Source organism: Chiloscyllium plagiosum, chromosome 10 (assembly GCF_004010195.1).
Source record: "Chiloscyllium plagiosum isolate BGI_BamShark_2017 chromosome 10, ASM401019v2, whole genome shotgun sequence".
NCBI classification, from domain to species: domain Eukaryota; kingdom Metazoa; phylum Chordata; class Chondrichthyes; order Orectolobiformes; family Hemiscylliidae; genus Chiloscyllium; species Chiloscyllium plagiosum.
The window spans coordinates 86,253,269-86,279,801 of NC_057719.1; the positions used below are offsets into that span (position 1 = coordinate 86,253,269).

The 26,533-nt window shown below is 39.4% G+C and overlaps 1 protein-coding gene across 3 annotated transcripts in view; it reads right to left on the bottom strand.

Moving 5' to 3' along the window:
- The window catches only part of LOC122553854 (neutral alpha-glucosidase C-like), a 110,657-nt gene that overhangs the window by 48,781 nt on the left and 35,343 nt on the right, over positions 1 to 26,533 (bottom strand). For all 3 annotated transcript variants that reach the window (XM_043698273.1, XM_043698272.1, XM_043698274.1), the window contains 8 exons: positions 24,597 to 24,654; positions 20,347 to 20,413; positions 16,597 to 16,693; positions 15,676 to 15,856; positions 10,933 to 11,086; positions 10,324 to 10,559; positions 5,201 to 5,327; positions 4,434 to 4,513 (listed from right to left, as the gene is read on the bottom strand). In XM_043698273.1, the coding sequence (XP_043554208.1) occupies positions 4,434 to 4,513; positions 5,201 to 5,327; positions 10,324 to 10,559; positions 10,933 to 11,086; positions 15,676 to 15,856; positions 16,597 to 16,693; positions 20,347 to 20,413; positions 24,597 to 24,654 (1,000 nt within the window). The remainder of the gene's footprint in view (positions 1 to 4,433; positions 4,514 to 5,200; positions 5,328 to 10,323; positions 10,560 to 10,932; positions 11,087 to 15,675; positions 15,857 to 16,596; positions 16,694 to 20,346; positions 20,414 to 24,596; positions 24,655 to 26,533) is intronic.

A 26,533-nucleotide genomic window follows, 5' to 3' on the forward strand; every position in this document is an offset into this window, starting at 1 on the left:
GACCCTAGACTGCCTTTGGTGAGATCAGCAAATTTAGTTCTGATCCCAAAATAAAGCAGCCATCTTCTGATCTGAAAGAACATACTGGGCAGAATTAAAAATAGGGGCTGGGTCTTGCCCGCCAGATGGAGAGGCAGTGAGAGCATGAGGTTGTCTCTTTTCGAAGTGAAACGCTATATTAAATGCTGATTGAGACCTCAGGATACTTACCATATCCCACCCATGCCAGTTCCTACTATCTTAGTAACCTATGCTACCCATAGACCATGGCCCTTTATCCTTCCTATGTCAACTTAGTGGCAACCCATGTCCACCATTATGTGTCCACACATCATGCAAACTGAACTTCCATGGCCAGGTCTCAGGACCCATACTCAGAGGAGATGGAGTTCCTAAATGTCTTTTGAAGGGTTAACTATTTAAGAAAAAAAAACTCTCATTGATAAAAATCTATTCACCACATTTAATTTCCTTGAATTCCTTATAAAGGCAAGCGTTGGAACTCCTAGTACTCGGACAAAGAGGGTACAGCTGGTTGGAGTTGTCAAACTATGAAATGACAGACATCAGACTGTGATAACAAAAGGCTGTGAAAAGAGTCATGTAGCACTAATCCTGGAATGATCACATATGGATTTAAGTCAACTGACAGGAACAAACAGACCTACCTCTCCAAAGGATTCCAGCAGCTTTGGACTTTCTCTTATCAAGTCTAAAGTGAGCAACTTGTGTTTTCAACATTTTGAACACTGAAGCGAAAGTCAGATATAATCAAATTGTGAAGTTTAAATATGCAAATTAAAACCCATTCCAAAACCAACCAAAATTCCTGTGAAAATGAAATGACATCTGGAGTTGTCCTTCAGAGCCATTTTTGTAACAGGCTCCCCTAGTTTATTAAAGTTAATGAAAGGAGAGGCTGTCCTTGTTTGTGAAAGTTTAGGTCTGAGTATTTGTGAATGAGGTACACCATTCCCCAAACACCCAATTTATCAACAACATTTCAGGAAACTATACATTAATTAAAACAATTGTTCATATTATCAGCCACAAAAATAACTTACAAAATAAATTAATCTAAAGAATAGACATAAAATTATTAGAAAAAGTAGGAAGCCAGAGGAGAGGTTTAGAATTCAGCAAGACGACAAAAACTTTGATCATGAGGGGCAAAATAAAGTATGAGAGCAAACTTGCAGGACACATAAAAACTAACTTTAAAAGCTTCTTACAAAAGATTACTCAATACCAGGTTATAGTCTAACAAATTTATTTGGAAGGTGCATGGATCAGGTGGATGAAAGAGCAGCATTCTGAAAGCTAGTGCCTCCAAATAAACCTGTCGGACTCTAACCTGGTGTTGTGTGATTTTTAACTTTGTCCACCCGAGTCCAACACTGGCTCCTCCACATCATTAGCATAAAAAATTAGCAAAGACAACTATAGGTCCCTTATAGTCAGAAACTGGGGAAATTACATTGGGGAACAATGTAATGGCAGAAGAAATGAACATATACTTTGGTTCTGCCTTCACAAAAGAGGACACAAATAATTAGAGAAGCAGGTGTCTAGTATGAAGTAAGAATTGAAGAAAATCAATATTACCAAAAAAAGATATGCTGTTCGAGAAATTAATGAAGTTAATGGCTGACATAATCCAAGGGCTAATAATCTGTATCCCTCTGTATCCCAGAGTACTAAAGGAGGTTGCCCTGGAAACACTGGGTGCATTTCTGAAGAACAGCCATACTGGACTCGTAACATTAACTATGTTTCTGTCTTAATGGATACTGCCAGATGTACTGAGCTTCTCCAGCATTCTCTGTGCTTGTTTCAGATTTCCAGTATCTGCAGTATTTTGCCTTTATTATATTTATTGCTCTTATCTATTTTGTGCCTCTCTGGTTTTTGCATGGGATTCTTTTCTGCCTTTTTCTTACAACTCAGGCAAGATCAGAGAACTTCACACACAGGAGAAACATATGACCTTCACAAAATTCTTGGGTTCACACAAAAAAAGGTAAAGTCATCATAGTTTTTGTTGGTGCTGATCCTTCAGACATGCAGTAACCCTGATTTCTTGTGTTCACACTGTTTTTAGAACACTTTATCTCTTCTCCTGATAATGTAAAAACAAATGGACAATGCTTTAAAACATGATTTTCTGCAGTTGGATCAAATCAGTTTGCTTGTGACTTGATAGTTGAAGGGTGAATGAGATTCAGTGGTAGTGTTTTTACCTCTGGGCCAGGAGAACAGAATTCAAATCTCACCTGCTCCAGAAGTGTGTAATAACATTCCTGAACAGATTAATTTGAAAATATCATCATGTGTCTTGATCGCTGAGGCCTTGTGGTGCGGTGACAGTGTCTAATCCAGGACACCTATCTGCTGCAGTAATGTGTAATACCATCACTGAGCAGGTTGATTAGAAGATACCTGTGACTTGATGGTAAAGACTATTGTGGTGCAGTGTTACTGTCCTTAATACTGAGCAGGACATCCAGGTTCAAACACCACCTGTTCCAAAGGTGTGTAATAAAATCTGATTCCTGGAATGGCAGGACTAATGCATTTTGAAAGTACAAGTAAGGACAGAACTTATACAATTAATGGTAGGATCTTGGATAGTGTTGTAGAACAGACAGACATAAGGTTCAGGTACATAATTCTTTGAAATTTGCGTCACAGGTAGACAGGGTGGTTAAGAAGGCATTGAGCATGCTTGCCTTCATTGCTTAGACCTTTAAGGATAGGAGTTGGGACATCATGTTGAGGTTGTATTGATGATGCCCCTTCTGGAGTACCGTGTGCAATCCTGTTACAGGAAGGATATTATTACAACGGAGAAGGTTCAGAAAACATTTACCAGGATGTTGCCAGGAAGGGGGCCTTGAGTTTTAAAAATAAACTGGAAAGGCTGGGACCTTTTTCACTGGAGCATCGGAGGTTGAGGGGTGACCTTTTTGAGGTTTATAAGATCATGAGGGTTACAGGTAAGATGAACAACAATAGTCTTTTCTCTAGGGTCAAGGAGTCCAACCTCGAGGGCATATTTTCAAGGTTCAAAAAAGATTTAAGGGGCAACTTTTTTTTTTACCAAGAGTAGTTTGTGTGTGGAATGAGAAAGTGGTGGATGCAGGTACAGTTACAACACTTAAAAGATATTTGGGTAAGTTCATGATTATGAAAGGTTTGGAAATATTTGGGCCAAGTACAGGCAGGTGGGACTGGTTTAGTTTGGAATTATGATCGGCATGGACTAATTAGACTGAAGGGTCTATTTTCATGCTGTACATGACTCTATGACTCTGGAAGGAAAGATTGAGTCAGTTAGGATTGCATTCACCATTATTTAGAAAAATGAGGGAGATCGCATTGAAACCTATAAAATTCTAACAGGACTAGATAGGTTAGATGCAAGAAGGACATCCCTGATGGTGGGCAAGTCCAGAACCAAAGGTTCAAGGAAGGGGTAAACCTTTTAGGACTGAGGGGAAATGTTTTCACTCAGACAGTGGTAAGCCTTTGGAATTAACTACCACAGAAAGTTGTTGAGGCCAAAATGATATGCATTTTCAAGTAGAAAGTTGACAAAGCTCATATGGCTGAAGAGATCAATGGAGAGTGAGATTAGTGCATTAAGCTCGATGATCAGCCATGGTAATATTGAATGGTGGAGCAGGCTTAAGGGGTCAAATGGCCTACTCCTGCTCCTATCTCCTACATTTTTATGATTAGAAAATATCTGAGAGTGGTGGTTGGGAGGTCTCTTGTGGCGCGGTGTTAGTGACCTTATATCTGAACCAGAGGACTCAGAGGTATATAACAGCATCTTTGAAAAGTTGGTTAGCAAAATATCTGTGACTTGCCGGATTAAACTGGTAACTGATTCAGAAACATGGGTGACTTATCAGTGGAGGATAAAAGAGAAAAGTAACACAGGCGATTTGGCAGTGGAAAATATAGTTCAGTGACTTGATAGATAGGGCTTTTGTAACACACTGATAGTATTCCTACCTTTGAATCAGGAGTCCTGGGTTCAAGCCCCACTTGCTTCAGAGGTTTATCATACCACAACTCAAAAGGTTGATTATAAACAATCTGTGACTTGACGGGTCAAACCTTTCAACTTCCACCTCAACCCCCTTGATTTTATCCACATTTTTATGACGACTGTTCGTCTGAATCTCCTCCTCTCCCCAGAAAGTCTATATGTTTCTCACCCCTTCAATGACACCATACTTAAATTAAAAGATGCCACACTGTCTCGAACTCTAACATATTCTGCCTCAAAGTTATGAAATAATGTAAATCCCTTCTTTTGTCTTCTCTTCTACAGTCAAAAACCAGTCTGGCGTCCCCTATTTACAGTCTCACCTCCTTTCCTCTGCAATCTTCAACTGCGACAATAAATATTTTAAAATACTTACCTTGTATTGGTCCAATCCGTGCTTGTTGGCATACCAGTTGTGGACTATGGGATTTGTGAAGTCTAAGTAGGCTGACACACCTAATAATGCACAAAAATACAAAAAGAAATTCCTGTTTATTCACATCTTGCAAAAACCTGACACTCATGATGGGAGTGGACAGCAAGATACTTAATTCTTGATATACCTGGACCAAAGCAGAATTTGGAGAATCCATACTATGAAACCAGCAGCAAATCACACTTCTAGGAAACAGAATTAGAATGTACTAATATTTTTCATCAACCAGTTCAGACCTATCATGACATCAGCAGATCCAAAAATATCTAAGCATAAAGGAGATAATGGCCACATCCACTTTTCACACATTAAAGTCTCACAAATCATAAACTAAATAGCCAGGCAATTTGTTTCTTGTGATATCAGCTGAAGTTGAATGCTGATGGAAAGAACTCACATCCGCAAAGTCTAGGTTACACATTCAAGTTTCTGGAACAGGATTTGAACTCAAAACCTTCTGACTCAGATGCAAGAGCTTCACCACTGAGCAGAGGCTGACATCAAAGAGAGAGGGAGGGAACGAGTGTGTCAAGTGAACGAGTAACAGGCAATTAAAGCAATGCAAAATACAGAGAAAATTCCACCCACGCATATTTTGTCAGGTTTGATGCCTGAATATTGTGGAACAAATATTACTGCACACTTACAAAGTACAAAAAAAACCCCAGAAAATGTTAATCACCTAAGAAGTTTCACTGTTTCCTTACCTGGCCAACAGGAGCCGTGGTACTCCTCACCATCTTTATCCATGACAAAGTACTTCTTGGATTTGGCTTCACAGTAGAATGGGTACTTCTTGTCTACTTTGATGTGAGCATCAATGATAACAACTAGCTGGAGACATAAGAAAACACAATGATCTCTACAAACTGAGTAAATGCTTATCTAAAGGAATGGTATGGTGCATTTTATACTGCCTCAGGTTTCCTTTCATCCTCTGAAAGTGCTGATTTACTCAATAATTGTCAGGAGACTTCTGGAACTATAAACAGGTTACTATTCTCTACCTACATCTTCAACAATGAGTCATGCTCAGCTATCCAACAATGCAGGGAGGAAAGGGTGGGTGGTATTGGTGAGACTATGTGCAATTGCAATCTGGACAGCTATCCATCTGCTGTCCATCTTGACTCAGTGAAAGCCTAAGTAAGAAGGTTATGGATTCAAGTTTGTGCTCCAGGTACCTGAGTACGAAACCATATCAAGCAGTACTACTTCAGTACTGAAGAAAGCTACACAGTCATTTTTAGATGACATGATTCGGAGATGCCAGTGTTGGATTAGGGTGTACAAAGTTAAAAATAACACAACACCAGGTTATAGTCCAACAGGTTTAATTGGAAGCACACTAGCCTTTGGAGCGACGCTCCTTCATCAGGTGATAGTGATGAAGGAGCCTGATGAAGGAGCATCGCTCCGAAAGCTAGTGTGCTTCCAATTAAACCTGTTGGACTATAACCTGGTGTTGTGTGATTTTTAAATTTTTAGATGAGACATTAAACTATTGCTTCATCTATTGTTTTATGGTGGTTGTAAAAGATCCATTATTCAACAAACAGTAAAGGAGTTCTTCAAATCTCCAGGCCAACATTTATCCCTTAACAAACATTATTAGCTTTCTTTTGTCTGTTGCATGCAACAGGCTGTTGCGGATTCTACAGCAGTGATTAAACTTCAAAAGTACTTTGTTGGCTGCAGAGTACTTTTGGATGTACAAAAGTAAAAAAAATTATGTCTGAATGATATAAATCAAGAAATGTACCAAGTTAAAAGTAATGAAAAAATTGCATTGTGCAAAAATAGAAGGCAAGTTTAAATTAGACTGAACAAAGTAAAAGAACAGAAATAAAAGTATAAATCCAGCTTGAAGAATATTAAGAAACAAAGACCTGAATTTATATTACCAGGTTAAAGCCTCAAAGTGCTTTATAATCAAAAAGTACTTTTGAGCAGTAGTCACTTTATAATGCAAGAGTCACAGCAGCCAATTTTCAAACAGCAGTTCTCATTATCAGCTGGTTGAGGATAGATATTGCTTAGGATACAAGGTGAACTCCTTTGCTTTTCTTCAAAACGGTGTAATAGAATCTTTCAAATTAACCTGAGAGAGCATATGGGCCTCAGTTTATCATCTCATCTGAAATATACTGCATTAGCGTCAGCCTAGACTCTTGTGCGAAAGTCCTTAAGTGCGATTTAAACCCACCACATTCAGACCCAGTGGCAACATTGCTATCCTCTGAGCCAAGGAGGACTCCACAAAAGAGTGACCATCATGGAATCTTGGTTACAATTTTGACATAGCTGGGAGACAAATATTCTAATTTATGATAAGGTACTTAAAGAGGACAAGGAAGTTGGAAAAGAAGTACAGTAATCTTGATAAAGTAGACAAAATAGTTTCAAACCTAAAGTACAACATTAGAAAAAGGGGGCATTATCAGGAGCGAAAAGCAGCAGTAAGTCTCTCGGTAGGTTGACTCGAGGAACAAAAGAGAGAAAAAAATGGAAGATTTTCGTATGTGTTGTCTACAGACTACCTAGCAGTGATAATGTAACAGGATGCATAAATACTGGAAAATGAGATGAACTTCGTTTTCCACATAGATTGGGGAAATTTAGCAAGTCCCAAAAAAACGGCAAATTGCTTTTTTTTTTAAGTTCTTACTTTTCCTTGCCTCTTGTATCTCTCAAAAATTCAATTTTACTTCCCTCTATTTCATTTTCTGTATCTCATATTAGATGAACCCATTTCTCAGCCCTATGTTGTTTATTTCTCCATTCTTTAACCTCATCAATTCAGTAGATACACCGTTCTGCTTATTCACCGGGATCTCAGATGCCCTTATTTCCTCACTACTTTTACAGTTTGAAACCTAAAGGAGAATGAACAAGTTTTAATAAGATTGACTATGAACAGATGAGGCAGACATTGACCACTGTATGGTGGTCTGAACTGTTAATTAGTAAAAATATAGATGAACAGTGTGAAGATGTTCAAAGAAGTTTTCAGTTAAGAAGAAGATTTGTATATATCCTGAAGGGCAAGAGCATTCTTCTGTAACCAATCAGTAAATGAAGTGAGAGATAATATAAAATTATAAGAAATGGCAGCAGAAACAACAAAGTCATATCCCTGGGAAGGCAACTGTGTAGTGGTTTTGTCTCTTGTCCAGTAATCCAAGCAACATTCTGGGGCCCTGGATTCAAAGCCCAGCAATGCAAATGTGAACTCTGAAGTCAATAGTTAGGTTAAAAATCTGGAATATAAAAATGTCGAATGATGCCATCTTCTCACGTCTGGCCTACATGTGACTCTAGATCCACAACAATGTGTGATTCATAATGACCCTCTGGCCATTAGGACTGGATAATAAACACTGGCCTAGCCACTGACACTCACGTCCCATGAACGAATTTAATGAAAGAACAGTTAACCATTCAAAATTCTCATTAACATCTGGGATATGTGCTAAGTTCAAGATGGGCATTCCACAGACTCGCCAATCAACACAATGACAGTCATACTCATTGAATCATGCCTGAAAGACAATGTGCTAGCAACCACCATTACCATTCCTGTAAATGTCCTATGTCCACATGCTATATAAGATCAGAATGGATCAAGCAGTTGAAAGCTGGGCATGCATACAGAACTGTAAATCATCAATAGCATCAAAATTATATTCAACCACAATGTGTAACTTCATGGTCATACAACTTTATCATTATGATCAATACAGGATTATATTTAACTGACAATATGGAAATGCCTCAAAATATCCTGTTCAGAAAATTCAGAACACATCCAAACAGATCGATCACTCTCAAACATCGACAAAGTGATGAATCATTTTGTCAACAGTGCTAACAAGTAGCACTTAATCAGCAACAAGCTGCTCACTGTTGGGTTCCACCGGATCCCCTTGAATTCTGAACTTGCAATATCATAAATCCAGATGTTGCCAAAGTATTGGCTTCCTGAGTTGCAAGTGACAGCCCTTGACATCAAAGCAGCTTTTGACTGGTTGTGGGACAAAAGAGGAAAACATTCTAGCTAATATGAATCAACAGGAAACTCTCCACTGGTTGGAGTTTTACCAAACACAAAAGAAGATGACTGTGCTTGTTAGAGGCCTCAAGCACCATTGTAGGAGTTCCCAGGATAGAGACTTCAAATGCCTCATCAATAATCTCCCTTCAACCTGAGGTCTGAAGTGAAGATATCAGTGATGACTGCACATTTTGCAGAACGCTTCACAACCTCTCGGATACAGAAGCAGCGCTTGCCTAAGTGCAGCTCCTACAATAAGATGCTTATATCATCTCAAACATAGCAACACTTAACTTCGTCATAACCACTGCACACTGGCAGAAGTGTGCATCATTTGTGAGATGCACAGCAGCAATTCACCATGATTCCTTTAACAGCAACTTCCAAATTCAGAACCTGCTCTCTGCAGAAGTACGGAGGCGGACATTGCACAAGGACACCTCAATATACATGTTTTCTTCCAAGGCACATCCTTGTAAAGACATCACTGTTCCTTCACTGCTGCGAAGTCAAAATACTGAACTCCCTACTTTACAGCACTGTACGTGTATTTAAATACCATGGACTACAGCAGTTCAAGAAGGTGGCTCACCACCACCTGCTCAACAGCAACAAACCCTGGTGTTGCCAGTGATGCTAACATCCCAGGAATGAATAATAAAGAAAACTCTCACCAGGGATATTGAAGACAACACTAAAGATTATTTTAAAACTAAGTTTAGGGAAAGAGGGTGCTGAGTAACGTGGCTCCCTTAAAAACAGCTACAGGTGAGAACAAAATATAAGTGATATGAAGAAAACTGAAACCATCTGAAAGGTAGGTACGAGATAGCTTTAATATAAGTAAATAAAATAGTAAATGAAAAATGTAATGAGACTGAAGATAGCACCATATTCTTATTTCAATCCGCAATCAAAGGTAAAGAAAAAAAACAAACAGATGCTGCCTTTACTGATTGAAAAATATAGGCTAAGATATTATAGATATTCCAATCTTGAACTTTCAGAACTCTCATTCAGGAATTGTTGAGCCAGATTGTAAAATTCTCACATGCATTTCCATGTTCCTGTTGTTCAAGCAGAAACCAGGGACCAATTTTTTAAAATAGAAATAAAACAGATTCAATCTTTGTGACATAATATGGAGTAGATAAGTCCCAGAAGTGATTCCTGTTCTCATTGAATAAGATACATTCCAGCAGATCTGATTGTTAAATCATCCAGTATTCTCCAGTCATGACTAACTTATCAATTGCCTCTGCTGGAAAGGTTCTGTGAGGCACAGAATTGGGTTTAGCCTTATATTCTCATTGATCATTTACTGAATAGACTTGGCGTGGCTACTGGGAAAAATAACAGAGCATGGCCAGTCCATTGGAAATAGATCTCACCACGAGCAGTCACCTTTCGGCAAAACAGTTCTCTAATACAAAAATAAAATACTGCAGATGCTGGAAATCTGAAATAATCATAGAGAATGTTGGAGATACTCAGTAGGTTTGGCAGCTTCTACAGAGAGCTATAGTTAAGGTTTCAGATCCAGTGGGACTGCCCTTCAGAACTGTTCTTAAGAACAGTCATACCAGACTCAAAACCTTAACTCTATCACAACAGTTGCTGCCAGACCTGTTAAGTTTCTTAAGCATTCACTGTGTCGGTTACAAAACAGTTCACTACTCCTCTAGAACCATACAGTCCTCTAAGTCTGCACTGTACAAGTATGTGGCTGGCATCTACATGCTGTGTAATGACCTGATTATATTCTGCCTCACTTACCTTCCGATCTTTAGATCGTAGGTGTTCTTGCATTTCTCGAGGTCTAGGAAATTTTGACCTGTCCCAGGTAAAATACCGTTTCCCTTCAGTGTGGTCAATATCCAGCCAGATAACATCATAAGGAATGTCATTCATGTCAAAGCCAGCATCTACTTGTTCAACATCATTTTCATCCCTATAGCTATAGCGGCATTGGTGGTGACCCAATGCAAACAGAGGAGGAAATGCCTGAAGACCTGGAGACCAAGGAAAAGATTATTATACAAGCCAAACAGTAAAGCTTTCAGGATATTTGTAAAAAAAAATTCAACTCCACAAATTCAATCCCATAAATACAGCATCATGCATGCTACAGATTTGAACAAAACAGAATTCCAAAGTTAATTTGCTCCTGCTCATTCATCCAAAAATTCCAAATAAAGAATGCAAATATTTGATGAGGACTGTATTGGGTTCAACTACTAGAAATGTTAAACTAGTCAAGCAACATCTACACAAAATGAAAGCTTCAGGTTTACTATTATTCATCAGAGGTGGATAAAGGTCTTTACTTCATATTTCCAGCAATAGAGACATATCTTACTTCCTTGCAGTCAAGCACTCTCCTACCTGTGAGCCTTGAGTATTGACTGAAAACATCAAAAGCACTGGGACCCATTAAAATAAATGCGTCAATTATCCCACTCTCAGACATCCACCGTACATCTGTCCTTGGTAACACATCATCATCAGTCTTTAATTTCTTTGTCTTGCCCAAGGAAGTCTATTAAAAAAATGTTCAGTTATTAGATCCTTCATTAAATCTACATACAGATTCTTAAGTATACCTTTATTCTGCTGCCTTCATTCAAATACTCCCACTTCACAACAGAGCATGCCTCCCAAACATTTTCAGTGCACTTCATGAGCATTAGGTAAGGAGAGTATTGTTGGTAAGTAGCAAATAATGCTCATTTGTCAGCTTGGAGGATACAAGTTATAGGAGCAGGAAATTGAATTGATCTTAGTATATTTAACATTTTATGCTTGTTGATTTCAAAAATAAGTTAATTTCTATATTATCCAAACATGTTAAAAATAATTAAGAATTACAACAGTTTCAGTGATTGGCTTTACTTTCTTGTCTTATTCCGGACCACTATCCCATCATCATATACTATCAACTATGCCACCAGCCAGTGTGAGCTCACTTTGTTAACTGCCAGTCATCAAACTGGTGCTGGTTAAGAGATTAATGTTGGCCAGAACACCAGTGCAAAACAGATGACAAACCTGATGGGACATAATTTTTCCCCAAAAGCATTCACCTCCAATACAGTCACGCTCCTTCAGGATTGTATTGAAGTGTCCATTTATATTATTTGTTCAAGTCTTTGCGCCCAGGAATAAGAAGATTTCACCAGACAAACTTTCTTGATTTCTCTGAGGTCTTTCCACAGATATAGGTAGTATGCTGGATAATGTAGCAATTTGTTTAGACTTTTGCAAAGCATTTGGCAAAGATGTACTCAACAGATTCTGAACAATACGCAGTATTCAAAGATCCCATTTCACCAGGAGTCAGTTGCATGCTTAGTTTCTGAACTCGCAATTCTGATCGGGATGTTATGATCTGGATGTTATGATACAGGACACCTCAGACTAAACTCTGGCTTGATAAATGTTTTAAAAAATTAAAATTTATTCTAACAAGGTAGTATTTCACTAAAACACAAGTGTGCAATGCTGCAGATCTGGTTTTCGCAATAAAAGTAGAATAAACCAAGTTTTATATATAATTTGAAAACTTTTGAAACACAGAGTATAAGTACAATACCACATGTCCTAACAGCATCCCTTTACAGTGCACAAACACTAAAGAAAATTCAGACTTGTTACTTTCAATTTCCACTCATGATTGTTTCGAGCTTGAGTATTCTTACAAGTAGGTTGAAATCTTTGAGGAGAAAGTGAGGTCTGCAGATGCTGGAGATCAGAGCTGGAAATGTGTTGCTGGAAAAGCACAGCAGGTCAGGCAGCATCCAGGGAACAGGAGAATCGACGTTTCGGGCATAAGCAGACTTAGACTTACTCTGCTGCAAATAAACCCTACATGATTCTAACCAAACACTTCTGGTCTGAAAAGTTCACACTAAATCCTTATACTAAGACAACTTGTTTGTATCATTTCTGAATTAACTCCTTGTTCCAGAATCATGTTCTTACATTTACCTTCAATCAGGACTTTAGTGAAGTGACCAAAGCTTTTTCTACTAATCAATTCTTGATCCTTCTAACTGCAAGCAGGCAAATGTTTTTCAATGTTTACTCTATTTACTCATAAAATTCTCCCAATGCAAACAAATATTCACTAAGAGATCCCTTTCTCAAACTGGTTTCCAAAATATAATAGCTCGAGATATACTGACAACTTAATAACTAAACCCTCTCAAACTCTCAGACCAAAAGACACAAGCCACTAATTCAAAATCCAAACTTTAAATTAAATGATATTAAAATGTAAATCACACATCTTACACATATATAATTACTTTGCCTTACCTTAGTCATTTTTGCCAGCTCACAGACTATACAGATAGAATGTAACTCTTAGACAGATGCCTTTGCATGACATGGAGATGTAATCACAGGTGATTTATTAAGTGCCATCTTCAGTCCATAATTCCCAAAAGACATTCCAAGGTCATATAGACGACATGAGGACCTAGAGCAGCTTTTCTCATACACTGGACTATAAGCATATCACAACATATCCTTACATGCAATGTTGCCTTTCTTGGGTCAGCTCTTACATAAAATGTGAGCATAAGAGGTATAGTTAGTAGGTTTGTAGAACACACCAAACTTGGAGATGTAGTGGACAGCGAAAAAGGTTACTACAGATTACAACAGGATCTTGATTAGATGGGCCAATGGGCTGAGAAGTGGCAGGTGGAGTTTAATTTAGATAAATGTGAGGTCTTGCATTTTGGGAAAGCAAATCTTAGCAGGATTTATACACTTAATGGTAAGGCCCGAGGGAGGGTTGCTGAATAAAGAGACCCTGGAGTGCAAGTTCTTATTCCTTGAAAGTGGAGTTGCAGGTAGATAGGATAGTGAAGGTAGTGTATGGTATGCTTTCCTTTATTGGTCAGAGTATTGAGTACAGGAGTTGGGAGGTCATGTTGTGGCTGTACAGGACATTGGTTAGGCCAAATTTTGGAATATTTTGTGCAATTCTGGTCTCCTTCCTATAGGAAAGATGTTGTGAAATGTGAAAGGGTTCAGACAAGATTTACAAAGATGTTGCCAGGGTTGGAGGAGTCCCGAGGGTGGGGGAGTCCAGAACTAGAGGGCATAGGTTTAGGGTGAGAGGGGAAAGATATAAGAGACCTAAGGGACAACGTTTTCACGCAGAGGGTGGTACATGGAGGCTAATACAATTGCAACATTTAAAAGGCATCAGAATGGTATATGAACGGGAAGGGTTTAGAGGGAAATGGGCCAAGTACTGGCAGGTGGGACTAGATTGGGTTGGGATATCTGGTCAGCATGGACGGGTTGGACCGAAGAGTCTGTTTCTGTGCTGTACAGCTCTATGATTCTACGACTCTATAAATGCTGCCATTCTTGTGTTATCGACTTGACCTTGGAGTATATTTTGGGAATTGTAGACCACAGGATTGCTTGTGCCCCATATTTACAATCTACAGTCAGTAGATTCTTGGGTCATGTAGTGGCCTGGGGAACAATATTTGTGATTCTATCCCATTTACATCTACTACTGCTTATACAAAACATTGCTTCTTCAGCATACTTCTGAATAAGGTGTGCTATGTAAAAGATTAATGGAAAGGCATCCCATGGCTCTCCTTATTGGAGGCTTCCATTTCCCATAGTATTGAGGACTCCGGTAAACTATCATTTGTGTGTGTACTGTTACTGGCGAATGATTACATTCCTGAGGTGGTGCTTGTCTTTGACATTTTCCACATAGGCTCATTGTAACTGTCACCAATGGATCCAGGCATTTGCAAGTGTTATTGTCACTGTGGCTGCAGAACAGCTAAAGACTATGGAAATTGAGTAGCAACACGTCCATGTTTAAACTCACCATCAGTTATAATGATAGAACAATCTTATTGTCCACTGGGACAATCACAACTTTACCTTTGCCATAATACTCTCTAACCCCACAACCCTCTGAGATGTCTGTGCTTATCTAATTCTGTCTCTCGTACTTTCCCATTTGTAGTTGTATCTTCAGTTTCCTAAGCCATAAGCTCTGGAATTTCATTCTTACATCTCCCTTCCCTCTATTAAAACCTATCTCTTTGACAAAGCTTTTGTTTACACTGATCTACTATCTCCTTTCATAGCTTAATGTCATGGTTTGATCATGCTCTGTGAATTGTACTGTGATGCTTCATCATGAAATGTCTGTCTGTCTAGAATCTACACTCTCTTTAACTGGAAAAATAGGCAAATTCACTATGGATTTTGCTGAAATGGCTAATGTCATTTCAAGATCTGGTCATTGATTAGATTAGATTACTTACAGTGTGGAAACAGGCCCTTCGGCCCAACAAGTCCACACCGACCCGCCGAAGCGCACCCACCCAGACCCATTCCCCTACACCTAACACTACGGGCAATTTAGCGTGGCCAATTCACCTAACCTGCACATTTTTGGACTGTGGGAGGAAACCGGAGCACCTGGAAGAAACCCACGCAGACACGGGGAGAATGTGCAAACTCCACACAGTCAGTCGCCTGAGTCGGGAATTGAACCCAGGTCTCTGGCGCTGTGAGGCAGCAGTGCTAACTTGAGTTTTTAAGGTGCCGGCTTTATTGAAGTTAAAAGGCAATGCATTCAGGTTCCACTCCAGATATCTGAGCAGGCATCTGTCTCAGACTTCAGAACAGTATTCAGGAAGTGTTGTTCTGTTGCAGGTGATATCTTTCAAGAATTATCAAACTGAGAAACATTTGCTTTAAATAGGTGGATAAAAAAATTTCTTCACTTTTGGGCAAAGAGGAATCAAGATGCTCCACTGGTTCCCGAGCCAAAATTAATTCTTCGATCAGCATGGCCAACACAGGCTGCCTGGTCATTTGTATAATTGCTGATTGTGGAGTTTGCAGAGTGGAAATTAGCTGTTGCCTTTCCTTAAACTACAACCATGACTGGAATTCAAAAATTATCATTGGGCTGTGACTCATTTTGAGATACCCAAGGTCATGAAAGGCATTATTTAAATTGTCATTTCTCAAATTGGATCATTACACATAACATGAAGCACATTACATACTGGAACATCACTCAATCACAATTTATTCCACATATTCAGCCAATAGAAATCCTACACCCACCTTATTCTCTGTGTTCAGGCTGATATCCACCAGTGTCTCAGAAGCATTCAGCCAGAAAATCCCCATGGTTTGGTTTTGTTTGTGTGCAAGGAGGAGAGGTACAGAGCCATACACTCCCATTCGACTGTGGAGTTTACATGCAAATACATCCAGATTATACAATCTGTAGGGATCTTCTTGACTGCAAATATATAAAATCAATCAAACAATGATTGTTTAGTTATTCTTAATTTATAGAAGTGTGAAGACGTGTTTCCCTTGACATCTATGACTAATGACTCACTGCAGTCATGTATCAGTCATTTCGCGAAGATTCAGTTTGTACATCACATTTTATATGTGTTTTTGGGCCATCCAAATCAGGTTTAAGCCCCAAGTACAGTTTTGTCTAAGTCACAACTGCTGGTAGAGATTATAGAAATGGCAGGAGTTCTAAAATGAGTGGGAATGGTGGGAAGGGGAGAGCTAATCATTCATTGTTACACTTTCTGATGGTACTTAATAAATTATACTGGAAGAAGTTATGATGGCATAAAACAATGATCAGTTACGGTCACCCATGAAGCACAGTTGCTTGAGTGAGTAGAGAGGGAGATTGGTAGCAATGGAACTGTACTCAGCTGGTGTTAGCACTTTAAAAGAATAGGATAAAAATAAACTGGAGAGTTTGAAATAAAGCAAGTTGGAAAGAAGAGAGTTCTGAAGTGGCAGAATAACCCTACTCTCTCCCCAGAGGTAAATCAATCACTATTCCAAACACTTGCTTCTTTTTGAAGTAATCCCTGATTGGTTTCAATTAATGCATGCTGAACTGAACAAAAGTGGAACCTTGGGATGATCACAAGTCTGGAAGAATCTCTTTCACAGTCAGTCACTTGTTACAAGACTCGGGTTACTCTTCTCAATTCTGGCAGTTCCCACCTTGTAGTTTTCAGCCGTAAGTTCTCTGTGTGCTCTGGAATTCCATAAACATACTCGAAGCCATGCAGGGAGAAATCCAAGCCAACAGATGTTGGGCCTATAGTTGGAGGGAAAATAATGTAAAGGAATTCAGATTTTTTAAAAAAACATCTATACCAATACTCTTTTAAAATTCACTCTCTTGCAAACAAGCAAAACTTTACTTTCTTTCCATAAGACAGAGCCACAAAGTCAAAAAGACTTGACTGCACAGTGATAATTTGGGAAAAATTAAAAATTGTTTGGGCAAAAGCAAGTTGATTAAAGAAAGGTAGCATATATTTGTTAAGGGTAAATCATGTCCAATTAACTTGAAGAGGCAACAGAGGGTTCATATGGGTTGCAGATGTAGTGTGGCTATTTCTAAAAGGCTTTTGATACAATGCCATACAACAGCATAAAATAGAAGAAAAGACACATTAGCAATAGGGGCACAAGCTTGGTGGAGTTATAGGGAACAGTGTGTTCGGACAAATGGATTTTATTTGGACTGAGGGTGGTTTGTAGTAGAGATACTTTGAGGTCAGTACTGGTGCTTGCTTTTCCTGTGTGTGCATACATATTAATGACCTATATGAGGGGAGGTGATGGCCTACTGATATTATCACTAGAATATTAATCCAGAGATATAGGTAATGTCCTAGAGACCAGGGTTTGAATCCTGCCATGGTAGATGGTAGAATTTTAATGCAATTTTTTTAAAAGTCTGGAATTAAGAGTCTAATGATGACCATGAATGCATCTATTATTGTTGGAAAACCTCAACTGGCTCACTAATCTCATTTAGGGAAGCAAAGTGCCATCCTTACCTGGACTGGCCTACATGTGACTCCACAGAAATGTGGTTGACTCTTAAACAAGGTATAGGCAATAAATGCTGCCCTGGCCAATGATGCCACATTCCATGAATGAACATAAAAAAAGTCTTTCAGCCCCAAGAGTAGCTACAGGGTGGGACACAGCATACTTCAGGAGATAGTGAGAGCATGGAAAGAAGGCATGGTAAAGTCATGGGTGACTTTAATGTTCTTGTAGGTTGTGTTTGTCTGATTGGCAGAGTTAGCCATGAAGAAGAATTCCTAAAGTGTATTAGGGACAGTTACCTAGAATAATATGCTATGGATCCAACCAGGGATCAGGATACATTGGATTTAAAGGTAGGTAATGAGGCAGGTTTAATAACTGATCTGAGTAAAAAAATCCCCTCAGAAACAGCGATCACAACATCTTAGAAATAACATCTCGTAATTTTAAAAACCCAACACATAGACATTGCCTGTAATTATGAAAGGTTTTTTACACTGTCCCACATTGTATCCCAATTTGCGAATGGTAACCAGAACAGGACCCGTTTGCAACTTGAGAATGCCTGCAGTCTTAGGTTATCACTGTATATGTCATATTTTTAGTTTCTCTCCTTATTTTACATATGCCTTTTCCCTATAAGTCTTAAATTTATTTGTGTTTACTTATGTAGGGATATCTAATAGGTATGACAGAGTCTTCTGGAAATGCTTAATTCTCTTCAGTTCAAATGACCCAGAGATAAAAATTATCTCTACATTGTGGAAATTTCAATCTCTGTTCTGGCTCGATCTCAATACTTCCGAACTAATCTGTTGGTTGCTTTTTTTTACAATGGCGAGACTTTTTGAGGACTGCTGCAGATTTTCAATTACATATAAGCTAGACCAAATATTAAAATGTCTGTTCTGTCATAAAAAAGCCAAACTGAGATTTAAGATTATCAGCAGTCCAAATAGCTTTTTCTCTGTTTACAGTGCAGGCCTAGCTATCTGTCATTTACTTTGGCTATCTTCTCTCACTGAGTGTCAACACAAACATCAATCCAAATTGCACTAAACATTTCTCAGCAAACATCCAAATAAACTGAAACCAGCAAATTTCCCTTGGATGTCCTCAAGCAGACTTTTAAGATATGCATCTCTGAATTAAAAATTGACACTAAGTGGAATTTGATCACAATTCAGAGTTAACATAACAGTTGATCAGTGGTTTACAAGTTGATTGCCTTGTTATCCCTGCTGCAAGATATCTAATTAGAAGAAACTTTTAAAGAGATAACATCTTTTTTTATATTGAGGTTACAGATCAATTCTATTTCTTTGCATATTACAGGTCTAGAATAGTCTGCTTCTGGGGTTCTTAGAATACATTAGTAATGTTCCTACCGATGAACCAGTCCTGGGTTCAAGCCCCATCTACTCCAGAGGTGCACCATAAGATCTCTGAAAGATTGATTAGAAAATATCTAGGCTGCTGTTTGGTTGGGGTGTAGAATATATGGATTGAAGAAAAATCCAAAAAACATTCTATGAACCCATTTTTGAGACTACCTTTGCCAATCTGATTCTCCAAACCAAATGCAGACTAAATGGCAACTTGGTTATGTGGTAAAGTTCTTACATGCCTAATTTATTCCTGCATGCTTTTCCAAATATAGAGATGATGTCAGATACCCTACAGTTACCATGAAAGGAAGGCTGCTTGCATTATAGTAGAAGTGATACAACAATGCACAATCTTGATTTGTTCAGCTTATATGGCTATTTTGCTTCTGTGTCCAGCCAGAACTGCAGAATAACTGTGCACTTGTGAGACCCATGCATGCAATAAAACGACAGAGACTTGACTTTGTTGATCTGGGAACATAGTTTCCCAAACAGTGGGCAAGGCTCAGATAAACACCAATATGTTAAATCAAGACTACAAAAGAAAAAAAAAGCTTAGTCAATCAGAATGCTGTTTTGTCTTTGTTGCCACTTGAACTGTGTTGGTAAAAGTCAAGATGAAAGCATTCATTTTGGACATCATTCAAGAAGAAGTGTAAAATAAATTACTTACGAAAGGAAACCTGTCCTGTGTAGATTGTGCATTTAGCCCAGTCACAAACTGAACTGTTTCTGTGCAGCTTTTTATGTACATTAATACTTGACACTACAGATCATAAACATTGCTAAAAAGAACTTCAACTTCTAGTCTTCTTTCAGCAATGTTTAACTTTTGATGCGGTGATACACTGGTAACAGCCAGAAGCATGATGGAAGATACAATCAAGTAAAAGATTGTCAACTTAATACAGAAGTAATACCTGCGCCCACAACTCCTCCCTCACCTCTATCCAAGGCCCTAAAGGAGCCTTCCACATCCATCAATGTTTTACCTGCACATCCACTAATATCATTTATTGTATCCGTTGCTCCCCATGCGGGTCTCCTCTACATTGGGGAGACTGGACGCCTCCTAGCAGAGCACTTTAGGGAACATCTCCGGGACACCCGCACCAATCAACCACACCGCCCTGTGGCCCAACATTTCAACTCCCCCTCCCGCTCTGCCGTCCAGCTCAGCACTGTCCCCATGACTTGTCCGGACTTGTCCTACCTGCCTATCTCCTTTTCCACCTATCCACTCCACCCTCTCTTCCCTGACCTATCACCTTCATCTCCTCCCCCACTCACCTATTGTACTCAATGCTACTTTCTCCCCACCCACAGCCCCCTTTAGCTTATGTCTCCACGCTTCAGGCTCTCTGCCTTTATTCCTGATGAAGGGCTTTTGCCCGAAACGTCGATTTTGCTGCTCCTTGAATGCTGCCTGAACTGCTGTGCTCTTCCAGCACCACTAATCCAGAATCTGGTTTCCAGCATCTGCAGTCATTGTTTTTACCACAGACATAATACTGCTTACCATTGATTTTGATGTCAATAAATTCATGAAACTGCTCCTTCCACAAGCCAAGATCTTCTTCACTCTCCTGTAAATTCAAACCATTATCAAAAATTACAGGATTATCTACTTGGTCCAGTATTTCATCTGGCTGAAACCACTGATTAAAAATTACTCTTTCAAATCTGAATGGTGATCAAAGCTACTGAGGGAAGCATAGCCTTGAGTCAGAATTTTGCATATTGGGACTAAATTGAGTCTGAATGACAATCAACATTCAAACCTTCACATTTTATTTCAAATAAAGTTTTGTCTCTTAAATGTCTCTGTTGTCCTTAATGTATTTCCTTTCATTGGGCATGGTCACTTCCTTCTTATACCTTATCCATGCTTAAGTTTTGAAAGTGACTGTCAGTAAGCTCGTCAATTGACATGGATTCACTACAAATTTAAACTCTGCCTTCACCTAATATCATTCAGTTTTTCAGAAAAGATTACTGAGATCCAGCAGCCTGCTTGGTTTGTATAGTTTAGTAATACAGTGTGGTGCCTGGTATCTAGAGAGAAGTCCTTGCTGGACAGTGAAATAAAATGGAAAACACCGCTGATTTACCCACCATGTGAAATTTTAGCTGGGGCTTCTCCACTTGTTCCATACACTACTTTTACAAAGCAGGCAGGCCATTGTGTTAAGTCTCAGTGTACAATAGCAAGAGGATTACAATATACGGCTTCAGCATTATGAGTTAGGGAAAGGTAGAAAATCAGGCAATATTCCTGATTTTTATCATTAATTAATGACCTCCATGGCAAATGTTATATATGTGCAAACAACCTATGAAATCTGAAACAAAAACAAACTGTGCTGGAAGGTCTGGCAGCATCAACGGAGAGGGAAGGATTCAAGTGACATGTTTCGTTCATCACATGTTGCCACTTGATCGAACTGTATTCCAGCACTAGTTGGTGGGCAGGAAAAGAAAGCAGAAAGAGGAAAAATCGAACGCTTTAAAAAAAAAAGGAACTATTTTTCCAAGTAGCTCTAACTTTTAGGGTTTCACACCAATTCTAGGAAAGCCACACTGGGGAGAAATCCTCTGCAACATTTCATCTCAAATAAATTTCTACTACAACCCTGTTGTAGTAGATTCAAGTGGACTCAAAACATGGACTTTATTTCTCTCCATAGACGGTGCTGGAGCTGCTGATTTTCTCCAGCATTTACTATTTTGTTTGATTTTCACAGTGTTTCCACACAGTGTTCAGAACTCTGCGCTCAGTAAGTTAGGCCACTTATAAAAAGGCCAAAGATTTATGCAGCTCTCAGCATTTGGTTGCTATTCCACATAAGCCATTGCTACCTTGAAGTCTGAGAGTGCAAATTTTACTCATGACACCTAGTGGATTCACAATCTATCATTTGGGAATCCCTGTCTTAGGGGTTACCATTGACCAGAAACTGAACTGGATCAAACAAAAATATAGCATGACTACAACAATAGATCAGAGATGAGGAATTCTACAGAATTCTAGTCCTGACTCCACAAAGCCTATAGACCATCTAAAAGGTACAAGTAAAGAGTGCAATAGAATCCTCTTAGTTTGCCTGAACAAGTGCTCGGTTCAAGGATCATGAGGTGCTGTGGGCCATTAGTAGCAGCAGAAAGAAGACAATCTGCAACTTCATTGCCTTGCATAATCCCAATTTGAACATAATCATCAAGCCAACCTGGTTCAACAAGAACTGCAAGAAGGCATACCAGCAGCAACAACATGCAATGAGTTTTCAGCTTGGTGAAGCTATAAAACAGGACTACCAGCATGCCAAAAACATAAACAATAAGTCATAAATAAAGCTAACTGATTCATCAATTATATATCAGATCTAAGCTCTGTAGTCTAGTTACATCCAGTTGTGAATTTTGGTGGAGGCAGCTCCACAAATATCTTCATCCGGGAGAGCCAACTGAATGATGCACATCATCCTCAAGAAGTCCTCAACGTCACAGATGAAGGTCTTCAGTCAATTAAATTTACTGCACATAGTATCAAGAAGTAGCTGAAGGCATTGGGTATTGCAAAGGCCAGAGCCCTATGAACATTCCAACAAATGTGCTGAAAATTCTTCTTTCTGCTGCTACTAATGGCCCACAGCACCTCATGATCCTTGAATTAGTCAAGCTGTCCCAGTACAGCTGCCACACTGGCATTGAGATGACTATGTGGAAAATTGCTCAGGTGTGCCTTGTACACAAAAAGCAGGACAAATCTAACCCGGCCAATTACCGCCTCAGCAATCTCCTCTCAATCATCAGTAAAGGCTTGGAAGGAGTCATCAACAATGTTATTAAACCTGCTTTTCAATAACTTGTTCACTGACCCTCAGTTTAGGTTCCACCAGGGTTACTCAGCTCCTGATCTCATTACATTCTTAAATGAAACATGAACAAAAAAGCTGAATTCCAGAGGTGGGCTGAGAGCTAATGTCCTTGACATGAAGGTCACATTTGAGCAAGTGTGGAATCAAGCAGCTCTAGCAAAACTGGAATAAATGGGAATCAGGGAAAAACTCTCTGCTGATTAGAGTCATACCTGGTACAAAGGAAGACACTGTGATTGTTGGAGATCAGTCAACCCACCTCAAGGACATTTCTCCAGCAGTTCCTCAGAGTAGCGTCCTATGCCCAACCATCTTGCATTGCTTCATCAGAAGGACAGGAGTGGAGATGTTCGCCGTTGACTGCACAATATTTAGCACCATTCACAACTCATTAGATACTATGTCCATGTCCAAATGCAGGAAGACCTGCTCAAATCCAAGCTAGGGCTGACAAGTGATAAGTAATATTCACATCACACATGTGCCAAGCATGGAACATCTCGACCAAGAAACAAATTAACCATCACCTCTTGACATACAGAAGCATCACCATCACTGAATTCTGCAATATCAACATTCTGGGGGTTATCATTGACTAGAATCTAAACTGGACTAGCCATAGAAACACAGTGGCTACAACAGCAGGTCAGAAGCTATGATTCTGCAACTTACCAACTCCCAAAACCTGTCCACCATCTACAAGGCACAAATTGTGAGTATAATGAAATACTCCCCACTTGTCTGGATGACAGCAGTTCCAACAATGCTCAAGAAGCTTGATACCATCCAGCACCACATTCACAACCAACACTCAGTTGCAGCAGTGTGTACTGTCTACAACTCTGCAGAAATTCACAAAGACTTCTGACATACTTCCTTCCAAAACCATGATTACCACCAGAAAGATGAACAAGGGTTGCAGATATGCAGGAACACCAAAACTTGCATATCACCATTCCTTCAGTACAGCTGGGTCAAAATCGTGGAACTCCATCCCTATTGGCATTGTGCGTATATCAAAGCAAATGGATTGCAGTAGTTTAAGAAGGCAGCTCACCTCCACTTTCTCAAGAGCAATTAGAGACAATGAATTCTAACTGAACTAGGCAAACCGCATTGTTGATTTTTAAAAATTTATATCTCCTTCTGTAGCTTTGTCTAATACTTTGCCTTATCAAACACCTGAAGTATTTCATTACCTTAAAGGCATAACATAAATAAACATAACTGTCGCTGAAATGCTTATTGCTTTCTTTCTCTAATTCTCGGATCATAGCACGATAGGTTCATTATTTTGAAGGAGATAGTAACCTTTCGTTCCAGTGTGTTAGAGGAGATACCCTATCAGCAAATAAATATCCAAAGTCAGTTCACGTAAATCCGAGAGCTCCAGAAGTCTATTTGAAGGTTGAAATCTTTTTGCAACATCAACAATCAACAAGTGGGGCAAAAGAGGTAGAATTTGCTTACTAATAATGAAAATTCATTGAAAATGTTAACCATTCATGCACGATTCATACAGAAGGAAGTGGATAAAAGCCTTTTGTATTGTTAACATTGAAGAATTTTAGATTCCTTGAATCCTTGATTGTCCAGTCAAAAGTTTTCTATAAGCCATTTTCTCCAATCTTAGAAAATCTAATTGCATTACTGCCAAATCTCTCAAAATTTGAGACAGTCTTTTGCTTCCTCCTTCTGACGGTCTGTTCTGCACCTCCTGAATGCGTTTGCCCCCAACTTTTCTTGACTGCCACACTGGGATAGACAAAAGCAGCAGATGATTCAAAACAGATTTTTACAGTACATATGTCTGTAAGAAACAGACTTTTACCATCGTTCCTGCTTTCTAGTATTTGGACTGTTTTCCAAACACCACCTACTTGTTCCTTACCTCCTGGGTCTCCATGTCACGTTTTCTTTTGCCTTCCTGTCGGCTTCCTGTTATGTTTCTATATGCACAAAATAGAAAATTACTATTCTGAGCTTCATTACCAAATATACTAATTGTTTTCAAAGTGAAGTAGTTAATATATCTGAATAAAATTTCATCATATTCTATTTTAGTATACCTGCTAATCCTTCAAATTAATACCAACAACTTCATTCAATTACAGTATTTTCACATTAAATTAATCTTTTAATTTGCAACATGTTTGTTTTTCACTAAAAAGAGGAATGCAAAGAATTCAGTTAAACACTTTGCCAGGTGGAAGGTCAGAATAGAATCATAAAATCCCTCGTGTGGAAGCAGGCCATTTGGTCCATTAACTCCACTCCAACCCTCCCAAGAGCATCCTACCAAGGTCCACCCCACTACCCTATCCCTGTACCCTGTAAATCCATCTCGCCTGCACAGCCTTGGACACTACAAACACAGCATGGCCAATCCACCTAACTTGCACATCACTGGACTGTGGGAGAAAACTCCACACAGACACAGGGAGAATGTGCAATCTCCACACAGACGTCACCGGACAGCTGAATTGAACACGGGTCCCTGACACAGTGAGACAGTATTAGGCAAGAACTTTCAAAAAGGATATGGAAGATATAGAATGGAGGGAAATAAATAGTGACACACTGAAAAATGTCTATATGACTGAAGAGGAAGTACGGATGTCTTGAAAACTCATTAAGGTGGATAAATCCCCAGAACCTGATCAGGTGTACCCTAGAAATCTGTGGGAAGCTAGAGAAGTGATTGCTGGGCCCCTTGCTGAGATATTTGTATTATCGATACTCTCAGGTGAGGTGCCGGAAGACTGGAGGTTGGCTAACGTGGTGCCACTGATTAGAGTGGTGCTGGAAAAGCACAGCAGTTCCAGCAGCATCCGAGGAGCAGTAAAATCGACATTTCAGGCAAAAGCCCTTCATCAGGAATACAGGCAGAGAGCCTGAAGGGTGGAGAGATAAGTGAAAGGAGGGTGGGGGTTGGTGGTGGGCAAGTTGTTGGAGGGAATTCCTGAGGGACAGGATGTACATGTATTTGGAAAGGCAAGGACTGATTAGGGATAGTCAACATGGCTTTGTTCGTGTGAAATCATGTCTCACAAACTTGAGTGAGTTTTTGAACAAGTATCAAAGAGGATTGATGAGGGCAGAACAGTAGATATGATCTATCTGGGCTTTAGTAAGGCATTCAACAAGGTTCCCCAAGGGAGACTGGTTAGCAAGGTTAGATCTCATGGAATACAGGGAGAACTAGCTATTTGGATACAGAACTGGCTCAAAGCTGGAAGACAGAGGGTGATGGTGGGCGGTCGTTTTTCAGACCGGAGGCCTGTGACCAGTGGAGTGCCACAAGGATCGGTGCTGAGCCCTGTACGTTTTGTCATTTTATATAAATGATTTGAATGCGAGCAAAGGAGGTACAGGTGATAAGTTTGCAGATGACACCAAAATTGGAGGTGTAGTGGACAGCGAAGAAGGTTACCACAGATTACAACAGGATCTTGATCAGATGGGCCACTGGGCAGAGAAGTGGCAGATGGAATTTAATTCAGATAAATGTGAGGTGCTGCATTTTTGGAAAGCAAATCTTAGCAGGACTTATACACTTAATGGTAAGGTCCGAGGGAGTGTTGCTGAACAAGAGACCTTGGAGTGCAGGTTCATAGCTCCTTGAAAGTGGACTTGCAGGTAGATAGGATAGTTAAGGCGGCATTTGATATGCTTTCATTTATTGGTCAGAGTAGTGAGTACAGGAGTTGGGAGGTTATGTTGTGACTGTACAGGACATTAGTTAGGCCACTGTTGGAATATTGCATGCAATTCTGGTCTCCTTCCTATCGGAAAGATGTTGTGAAACTTGAAAGGGTTCAGAAAAGA